Raw genomic sequence first — 10989 nt, 5'->3', positions numbered from 1 at the left:
GAGGAGAAATAACATTATTTCTCCTAGTTTTCTCATCTATGTGTGCTGCATTCTGCACAAAAGCAATCATAACTACAACACAAGAGTGGCTGCATTGGCACATGGCAGCCAAAAGTGCGGCAATGCTGTGGAAGTGGACAGGAATGTGCCATATCTTGTAGATACGGTGCATTCCTGCCCTTTTCTTTTGACGCAGGGCAGTGCAGCAAGAAGGCTTGTGGTGCTGCCCTTCACCAAAAAAATGTAAATATGCCTCAAAGGGGATTGTAACAATAAGCGCTCAGATGATTGAACTGTTCCTAAGTGTCTATCTTTTAATTTTTCTAGAAATAAATCCCGTTACATCACACTAAATACAATAAACAAGGCACAGAACTTCAAAAGTTACAAGTTGTGGTCTCACGAGAGACTTACGAATGACAGTTGAAGAGCTAAATGTAGGTGCACCAACTGCCAGTATAACTCCATGATTTTGGATGGATTGCAAGCAGCTTAGAAGTTATGTTTTGATACTACGGAATAGATTTTTCCAATAGTATAGTCTTGATACACTGATGGTTGAAATAGCCATATCTCTGCCCTCTGATGATAAATATGTCAGAACCTGGCAAAGTTACCAGAGATGGAAAATACAGGGCACTCCCACTGCTGACACCTAATAATCCATCTATATTTATATCTGTAAACACAATTCTACCCCTTCAACACAACCGCCTCAACCAAGACCATCTCAGTGCTACACTCTTACACCAACACCCTTCACTCATGCATTATGACTCCTACGTGTTCGGCCTACAACTTTTATAACGCACCGTACTCACTTAGACCACATCACTTCTGCATTCTTATACACTCATTTACTACTTCAAACCTGCTCTTTCCCCAATCTGCACCATCATTATTAACATTCCTGGTGAATGGGGTGGTTGTAACAAAAAGGGAGAGACAGATAGTCACTGCTAACCCCTGATTGTCTAGGGTGGTTTTCCCATTCAGTGTCTATCTGATTTGAGTGTACACAATGAGCACCATATAGTGTGGTTACCAGGAAAGCACATGTGTGTCCATCTACCTAATGTAACACTCCGTGAATGAGATCTTCCAAAGGCGCCAATACAGACACCACTCTTAAGATCACTTAGGAAACCTCAGCATCCTCATTTCAAGTCCCACTAAGAAAGTCGAGACTGAAAAAACGTTATCCTATTTAAAGATTTCTTTACTGAATATTAACACAGACCTCAATAATGAAAAACAACAAAACCAGCACACAATTTTCATTACAGGGATATGTGACAAATGAAAGGGAACCTCTACCTAAGCTTTTGAGACTATAGTGCCCCACAAATAAACTCTCCCGCACAGCAAAATAGAACTGCAGATGAAATGATGGAACTTTCCATTCAAGTTTCAAAAATACAACTAATAAAATTGACACTTGCTATGGCTATCTGGTCCAACCAAAGCATTTTCATGTTGACTTCTCTGTTTTTTTTGCGATTTATTACTCACATACAAACATGTCATCCTAGCAGGAGGCTTCATCTTTTAGCTAGAGAACATCTCTTTCCACTCTTTAAAAAATCTCTCGGATGGCTGTGATGGCCTGGAATTAGAAGTCTTTTCCAAACATCCCCTCAGACAACAAAGGCTATTCAGTGCCTCAACGCCACCATCGATCATGGTATGAATGTGACCTTCACATATGTAGCCTACGTTATCTTGTCTGACCACAAAACTATCCATGACCAAACAAAAAGCCTCAGACCATACAAGTACATTTAGAGTTAACAAAAAAGCTGTCATTCGAATAGTTAAAAACAGGTTGCTCTCTTTCATATTTATACCCATCCTTTTCAACTTCTACACAAAACCCCTAATAGACGTCCTAAGGCCCCAGTCCATACTTGTTATTCATAAGCAGCCCTTATACAAATGTGCATGAGGATAACAAGTAAATACCACCAATTTTAATAAGTATCCAGTGGCTTCAAAACAAATCAAACATAAGTGTGCACGAACAGCCAAAAGGCTTTAAAATCAAGATACTAGTCGAAGGATCAACCTTCTGCTCAGACAACCTAGCACTCTGCTGTCCACCCATCCCCATCAAAGCAAAAATCAGGAAAAATGCAGTGTTATGTGGGAGTCTGACCTGAACCTCAATGCCCAAAAAGGGTTAGGAATTAAGTCTTCACTCTACCAACTAAAACTTTAAAAAAATAACCCTGTTCTTTATATCAACAGAACATCGTTGCATTGTTGAAGGTGCTCCTGTCAACTCAAGCATAGACCGTGGCTCATAGTGTACAGCAACCTAACATGATAGCACTATAAACTCAGAAAGACCAGAAAACAAAAGCACACCTCATTTATTGTCTTCAAAAACACTACTTGAGCACATCCTACATCAGAAACCGATAATGGCTGTCCATCCAAGTTCCTCACCCACTAAAACTTGGAAGGTATGGCACCAACCTATCTACTTGAAACCATTTAACTCTACCAGTTTGATTAATCTCTCTTATGTGACAAGGCCAACCCTTATCATCTCAAGAACCAACTGTAAACTAAGAGGAGACCAGACTGGCAACTAAAATCAGCTCTGACAAAAATGTTCAAACTTACCTCCACTGCAGAAGACCACAACTAGATGGGCCTCTGTGGTCTTTTGTGGTTAGTTCATGGTTGCCCATCCAGCTTTGAAAGCTGACCAGACCTGCATGCCAAAAGGCAGAATGGCCAGTCTTGTATTGTGCAGTACAATGCAACAGCCCCCCCTCAGACTTTCATGCACCCCCAACCTCAGCTATCAGGGGGCATATTTATGGGAGGCTTGCACCACCGAAGCATCACTTTTTTTGACTCTCCGGCAGCACAGGCCTCTCAACCCTATCTATGAGGCCGTGCAATGCCTCATAGATATGAAGTAAGGCAAGGCAGTTCAAGTCCCTATGTTGTCTCACTCTGCATCAGGGAGGCATTCCAATAGTCGCTGACCCAGATTTACTTAATCATGTAAACCTAGGGCAGAGCTAAAACCTTACACTTTACAGGGCACAAGTAACGAGGAGAAATATTTTCATTTCTCTTTGTTTTTCCTCTTTCCATATGCTGCATTCTGCAGCACACATGGAAAGAGGAAAATGCCTTTCGGGATCGTTTCTGTGTAGCAAGGTGTGCCTTCCTACACAAAAACAATTCTGCATGCAACGTGCCTGCATTTCCACTAGGCAGCCAGTTGGGCACCAGCACAGGGGGAAAGGTCAGGAATGAGCCTTATTTCATAAATAAGGTGCATTCCTGCCCTTTCACATTGGCATAGGGCAGCGCAGCAAGAAGACTTAAGTATGGGCCCAGGTTCAAATCAAAAACATACTTCTACAACCAACCGAATCCTGACTGATGGGCTCACATGACATGGTTATGCTCCAAAGCATCTCAATTGGACTTTTGAGCTCCTTTCCTTACAATCAGCAGCACGTAGCCTTCTAGACTCACAGACCTATAAATGCAAAATGAGTCACTTTCATTCACACCATGCATTTTCTACACCCCAATCCATCAAGCAGGCCAGTTGTAACCAGTACTCTCTACAGTTCCTCTCTATTAGTGCCTAGTAGCAATTAATGTCTGCAACTCATGCTACACAGACCAACTAATATACATGTGAAACAATGAATCAAAAATACACCAGCCAATTCAAAGATATACATTTTACTGGGTTTATTTTTTGATTTACAAAGTTTTCGTTTCTACTGAAAAAAGATTAGACAGTAGGGATATGAACCCACCACAACACCTTAATGCCCAGACACCCCCCAGCACCCAAAGGAACTCAGAAGCTTAAATCTGTACTCTGAGGAGTCGTTGTTGGCTGGAAAAATCCTCATCAGCCTTCCGTCCTTCGGGCCCTTCAGAAGCTTTAAGGGATGGAGACTCATCAAACTGTTAAAAGAAGATATTAGAACAAGTCAGCTTTGGGAGTTGAGTAAGAGGACATTGTATTTCTTAAAATAAAGTCAGCTCAGAAACCTCTCCATTATTATTTTACTAAGTCAGATTAGAGGGGTTCTCTACAGAGGAACGCTAGCGCATGTTTACAAGCCCCGTGCGCCAACGGAGCATCACTTTTTTTTATGCTCGGTCAGTGCAGACTGCAGACCCATGTCTGTTAGGCCACTCGAGGCCACTTTATGTGGCTTTTCCTGGCCTCACAGATATTGAGTAAGGCAGTACACTACTTTAGAGGGTCGTTCCATGGGAACTGCAGTGGGTTTTCCCATGCAACACCCATGGGTTTTGACGCATTCCTAGATTTACAAGGACGTTTAAACAAGGGAATGCGTCAAAACAATACGCCTCCCAAAAGCCCAGGGGAGGCTTAACGAGGAGAAATATCTTTATTCCTCCTCGTTTTTCCTCTTTCCATGGGTGCTGTATTCTGCAGCACCCATGGAAAGAAGAAAACTCCTCCATGGATTTTTTGTGCAGGAAGGTGTCCATGGTGCAAGGGTGCCCGCATTGGCGCTAGGCAGCCAAAAAGGTGCCAGGGCAGCGGAAAAGGATAGAAATACACCATATTTCTTAAATACAGTGCATTTCTGACCTTTCCCAGTGGTGCATGGCTGCACAGCAAGATCACTTGCTGTGCTGCGTTGCCCTGCACCACTGTTTCGGTAAATATGGCCCTCTGTGCCCACCAAATATGCACAACGGCCTAAAGAAAAGTTGCCTAATAAAGGAGAGATTCAAGCCCAGGTTTTAGGATATTTGCATAATATGTATCAACATATACAAAATATTAACTGAGCTCAGATACATAGCCAGTAGAAACTCTGGAAACCTGGCACTAATTAGGCTTGTAGCACCTGGTATTATCCAGGACTTGGGTGGAATGTGCAGACCAGGCGGATTCTGACAAATACTAGACTAGACTGGTGCTTGGGTTGTTGGTCCAAACAACACAATACTGGTTGTGAGCGAAACTCATCACCACACACTAGACAATTGGTCAGCCTTATTTACCAATTGGCACTGATTGGCCACTTGTCAGAAATGGGGAGCAGATAGGTCAGAGCAAGCTTTCCTACTTCTTCACTTTGAATAGGGAAATGGATTAAATTGTTCAGTAAGCATGAACCCCATGCAAAGCAGAAGCATTGAAGCAGCCCTGTTGAGATGTCTGTGTTTGAAAGGATTTTATTTTAAATGTTCTAATTTCAATGTTTAAGATTGAGAAGGCTATTGATCTTGATTTAAGGCTCTGTGCACTCCAAAGTAAATATCAGGTCTCAGATAAAACTGTGCAAGAAAACCTTTATTGAGATACTCCACTGCCTTTCCTTTCCTGCAAAAATACTTTGAGAAAATATGTATAAATGTGTTAATGAATTGCATGTGTTCGATGTAATATGCTAGGAAAAATAATTGTCAGCAATTAAACATTTGTTTAATGTCCAATTTCACACTTTTTCCTATACAGAATAATATATCTCACATTTTATAGTAAAAAAAGGATTTGCTAACCAAAATGTACAGTCATTAAGTCATATGTGGAATAATTCTAAGTGTAATGTGAAACTAAATTTAACTAAAATGATACCTTTGTCAGGCAAGGCATGTCCAGTGACCCTTGGTTGGGCATCATCAACTCTACCACAAACAGGGGCGTGGGAGATGAGTGGGGCAAGACAGCAGAGGAGAGAGGGTCGGTGGAAGTGGTGCCACTTACTTCCCCTCTCCCCAGCTACTTCTGAGACAAACACTAAGAAATGTGTTGAATTGTATACTGATTCATTTCACAATCCTGGTTCAAGCTTGACTCCTGATTTCTTATTATATTGTTAAGTACTGTAGCAGCCTCAGTTTTCGCATTTCATTGTGGGACAAAAGCATCAGAGAAGGTGAAGGCCAGGTGGAAACTTCAAAACTGGACAGTGGTTTCAACTGTGGCTTTCAAAACGGAGACTAAAATTGGGGCCAACTTCTCTGCCGGATTTCCCATCCATAATACCCTAAAATAAACATTTGAGTCAGATATATTAATTAAATCGATTGTCACAACCCTATAAATCCTCCTAGGTCTTGTCACGCTACTCCCCTGGCCACCTGTTCTGGACTCACATCCCTACATAGAAGACACTTAGAAACAGATGCACATCCTAATATCACCCACTGGGGACCTCTTCCTTTCACAACCCACTCTTCCACATTTTAGGGAATGGCTCTCTAGGTCCCTATGGATTCTCTTCCTGCTGGAAGTGAGCCAGGCCTCCTGTGACTCCTGTCTTCACATGCTTGGGCTTTACTTTTGCTGCCATGGGGGAGTGGTGACTTAGGGCCAGATGTAGCAATTTCCGAATTTGCAATTTGGAAATTACGAGTCGGTGCGACTCGCAATTTCCGAATCACAAATTCGGATGCAGAACGGTGTCTCAGACACCGTCTGCGACTCGCTATGGGGTCGCAAAGACCCACCTCATTAACATTAATGAGGTGGGTTGCATTTTGCGACCCCATACCGAGTCCCTGCACTCACAGGGATGGTGGCCTGCTGAAGTCAGCAGACCTCCATGTCTGTGACTGCTTTTTCAATAAAGCAGTTTTTTATTTTATTTTGCAGCCCGTTTTCTTTAAAGGAAAATGAGTTGCAAAATAAATTTAAAAACTGCTTTATTGAAAAAGCAGTCACAGACATGGAGGTCTATTGGACCACTGCCTGCTCTGAAAAAACCTTTTTGCCAACATTCACAAAGGGGGAGGGGTCCCATGGGGACCCCTTCCCTTTTGCAAATGAGTTACCACCAGTGTGACACTGGTGGTAACTGCGAATTGCGATGCGAGTCGCAAATAGGAAGGGAACACCCCTTCCTATTTGCGAGTCGCATTCACAATTTGCGAGTCGTTACCGACTCGCAAATTGTGAATGTGCATCGCAGAAGGCTGTTTGCATGGCTTAACCGCCATATTATGGACACAGTGAGGACTGCCAATGGCGTCCCTCCTCCACCGCCAGGCTGCCACCGACAGGCAGCCTGACGGTGGAGGGAATCATTTTCCGACAGCGCTGCCCCTCGGATAATGATCCCTTCTGCCACCAGCCTTTCTCTGGCGGGGGAACCCCACAAGGATAGGCTGGTGGAAGGGGTGCTTCGGGCCCCCGTGCGGGGCCCCATCGCGCAGGTCACTGCTCAATTTACGGGCAATGATCTGCGTGACGGGTGCAGCTGCACCTGCCACACACCAACATTGGTGGCGGCTCCATTTGAAGCCGCTGTCAATATTACGGCCCTTTTCCCTTCTGACACTGTTTCCACCCGCCGGCCCGCGGGAAAAATATTATACGGTCGGGGGGGGGGTAGTCACGCTGGTGGTCTTCTATTAAAACCGCTGAGATCGTAATGAGGGCCTTTGTCTTCCTCATTTAAACTGTTTTTATCATTGTTCTCAGTCAATGTCCACAGCTTTTGGATCCCAGGTTTGCTTTCAGAGAAAGAGGTTCATTTATCCAGCCGTGCCTTGTGTCTCTGCACTTCTCACCTGTTACCCAGTTGTGTAACTGTTCAGCTCCTAATGTCCTCACCTGTTCTCCTCCACCTTGCCTTCATTCCGTCATTAATTAATATTTCCACCCGCCCCTCGCCGCCACCTGTTGCTTTTTCTAATCTGTTGTCTCCCCCTTCCTACTAGACTCAAAATTAATTTCAAATGATCTACTAACATTTGTTCTATCAACTATTTATTGTACTTTCTTCCGTAAATTGTGTCAACTTTTTGGGTATTTGTAAACAGATCTCAGTCTCTTCAGGTATTTTACTGTATAGCCCTCTAGGACCCAATTTACAGGTAGAGTGACATTATATAAAAATAAAGAAATAAAATAAATTCCATGACACCTCAATGCAGGCTACCGGAAAGTGGTCTTGGCCCTCTGGGCCAGAACATTAGATAGTGAGTATACACCCTGATGGCCCAAGTTTGTCATGTCATACTCTGTCATGTCTGGGTTACCTGTAAGGGGATCCTCAGTTTGTGGTCTGGAAAATCCAGACACCACATCTTTGAGTTCATTTATTTGAGGAGGCTTCCGGAGCGCAATCAAGCTCTTCAGGTAACAGTCTTTTCTGTGGTGACAAAAAAGAAATAAGTTAATTAGCTGTACAGCTTAATAAATAACGCCCATTTAGCAGCAGGGGCTAACATTCCATAACATAATTAAGTTTTGTGCTGGACTGTCACCAAGGTTTATCACATAATGGACCATATTTCAACATATATACCTTCATTCCAAGTCATACAGTGCAGCGCAGCAAGTCACCTTGAGGTGCTGCACTGCATCACTGGGAAGGAAAGGGCAGGAATGCACAGTGTTCAAGGCATACGTCACATTCCTGTCCTTTACCCTCGGTTGGGGCCCAATGGGCTGCCTCACGCCAAAGCAGGCACCCTTGCACGATGGTGCAACGGTGCCTGCATTGCATGCAGGATTGTTTTTTGTGCAGTCTAACAATCCTTAGAGAGATATTCCTTGGAATGCGTCCGAATCCGTGGGTGGCTGCGTGGGAATACCTACGCAATGCTCAAGGAATGCTTACCTTGCACAAAGTAATGCATCACAGGAATATGCGTTGCACTACTCAAGCTTTTTTAAGCCATTCAAAACCACACAAGTGCCTTTACGTGTTTTTTAAAATTTGACTTGGAGATCTACGTCAAGCCTGTGTGGTGCAAGCATGATGCAAAGCTCTCATAAATATGCCCCAAAATGTATTGGGTGAGATGAGGCCATGGTGGGGTTATTTACATAATTGTGTTACTGCTGAAACTGGTGCGCAGAGTTTTTGAGCTAATTTTAGGGCTTGCACTGATTTAGAATGTAGTGATGTTTAAGTTTACATTTACAGTCCCAAGAGAAACAAGCAACATATAAAACACACCAATATCGAATAATAAATGTTGAGAAACTGTTATTTTGAAAAATATAATGTTGCAAAACTTTTTTTGTGAAGTGATCAAAAATATATGATCTAAAAATGTTAAACAGACCATCAGTAAATTATTTTAAAGAGAAACGGCACTTGAATGTAGCTACTCTGGTTGGATTTCTCTCATTGAAGCTTTCCTTTTCTTTTATGCCGTGGGAAGTGTTTCTTTTGTTCTTTGGATGTTTTCATATGTTGCTAGTACCATGGATCACAATAACAAGACAATGAGGAATTCTGACACTTTTTCAAGGTGAAAATCATTTGAAAAGGATTAATTCATTGTTTGGCATTTTACCTTTAAAATGCTGCTTCTGTTAATTATGCATGCATTGTTTCAAGGCAAGAATTGATTTACGTTTGTTCCCTTTTTAGATCTGGCATTAGACAATACCTCTTTATTTTTCTTACTTACATATAGGGATTTTCAGCCACCTCTCTCCATTCATTGGCTCGTTGTGTCATTCACATCTTGCTTCCATCCTCCACAACATTTAGCGTGGGGCAGTAGGTCAGCCTACTTAAACCACTGGATAACTTTACTTTGAGTAACTGCATTTTGATCGCTCACAAGGAGCACATCTGCATACACGATAGTTCCCTTCAGTGCTAGTGTTTTTTTCTACTTTATAATTACTTTAGTGTTGCCTTTGTGGTTTGAATCTGATGTGATAGCAGGAGGCTTCTGATGTACACTCCTTCTTTATCAAATCCCATCTCCTGCCAATGATGTTGTAAACTCCTTTTGGAATGTTTTACTTTTGCAAACTGTTCTGTATTTATTTTATATTTTATAACCTATTATCCTACATTATTTTTTCTTTCCTTCCTTTTCTCTCTTTATCTTCCATTCTATAAAATGTTTTTATCTTTCTTTTCTTCTCTTGTCTTCTTTTTCCCTCTCTTTCTTTCTATTATATTCTTTCATTCTAGCCTGTTCATTCTAGCCTTCTTTCTTTCCTTTTATGATTTTCCTTCTCTTTTTCTTCTTTCTCTTGCCTTCTTTAATTTTTTCTTCTTTCCTCCCCTCTTTCCTTCCTTCTTTCCTTCTCTTTCTTTCCTTTTCTCTCACCTTCTTGCAATTTTTCCTTCTCATTCCTTCTCTTTTCCTATTTTTCCTTCTCTCTCTTTCTCTCTTCCCCTCTTTCTCTTACTTCATTCTCTTTCTTTCCTTTTTCATTCTATCCTCTTTCATTCTTTCTTTAATTTTCTTTCCTTCTCTTTCCCTCTTTTCCTTCTCTCTCGCCTTCTCTCTTCCCCTCTTTCTCTTCATTCTCTTTCTTTCCTTTTTTTCCTCCTGTCCTCTTTCCTCCCTGCCTTCTTTCATGTCCATTCCTTTTTGTCTACTTTCTTGCCCATTCTTTTTTGCCTTCTTTTTTCCACTTTCTTTTTCCTTCACATTTGTTTTCCTTACTGCCTTCACACTTTTTCCTTCCTCCCTCCCCTTACCTTCCTTCTTTCCTTATTCGTTTTTCCTTCTTTTTCTCTTTTTTATTCCCTTCCCTTCTCTAGTCTTCCTTTCCTAGTCTTCTTTCTTTCTTTTTATTGCCTTTTTTCTTAACTTCTTGTTTGCCCACTTTTCGTCTTGCCTTCTTTCCTTCGCTTACTTTCCCTTTTTCCTTCACAGTTTTTTCTTCTCTCTTGCTTTCCTTTCCTTTCATACTTTCTCTTATTTTTCTTTTTTCTCTCTTTCCCTCTTTCCTACTCATTATTTCCTTATTACCTTCTCTCTTTATTAACACATTTCATTCTCTCTTTCTTTTTATGTCTTCCCTACCTTCTCTTTCCTCTTTTCTTTCTTTCCTTCCTTCTTAACTTCTTTCTTGCCTTCTTGCCTGTCATTTTTTGCCCACCTTGCCTTCTTTCTTGCAATATTTCATTCTTGCCTTCTTTCTCTACTTCCCTTCCCATCTTACCCCTCTTTCTTTCTCTCTTGCTTTTTTTTTTACCTCTGTCATTCTTTGTTTCTTGCCTTCTTTCTTTATTGCCCTCCTGCCCTTTTTCT

The 10989-nt window shown here is 41.8% G+C and overlaps 1 protein-coding gene across 1 annotated transcript in view; it reads right to left on the bottom strand.

Moving 5' to 3' along the window:
* Positions 1-3711: 3711 nt before the first annotated feature.
* The window catches only part of LOC138288375 (coagulation factor XI-like), a 109989-nt gene continuing 102711 nt past the window's right edge, over positions 3712-10989 (bottom strand). The window contains exons 10-11 of the mRNA XM_069229945.1: positions 8014-8126; positions 3712-3948 (exon numbers count right to left, since the gene is read on the bottom strand). Coding sequence (XP_069086046.1) covers positions 3944-3948; positions 8014-8126 — 118 coding nt within the window. The 3' untranslated portion in view covers positions 3712-3943. The remainder of the gene's footprint in view (positions 3949-8013; positions 8127-10989) is intronic.

Source organism: Pleurodeles waltl, chromosome 4_1, assembly GCF_031143425.1.
Source record: "Pleurodeles waltl isolate 20211129_DDA chromosome 4_1, aPleWal1.hap1.20221129, whole genome shotgun sequence".
NCBI lineage: Eukaryota > Metazoa > Chordata > Amphibia > Caudata > Salamandridae > Pleurodeles > Pleurodeles waltl.
Note: the sequence above shows the minus strand (reverse complement) of the source record. Positions and strands in the feature narration are given on the sequence as shown.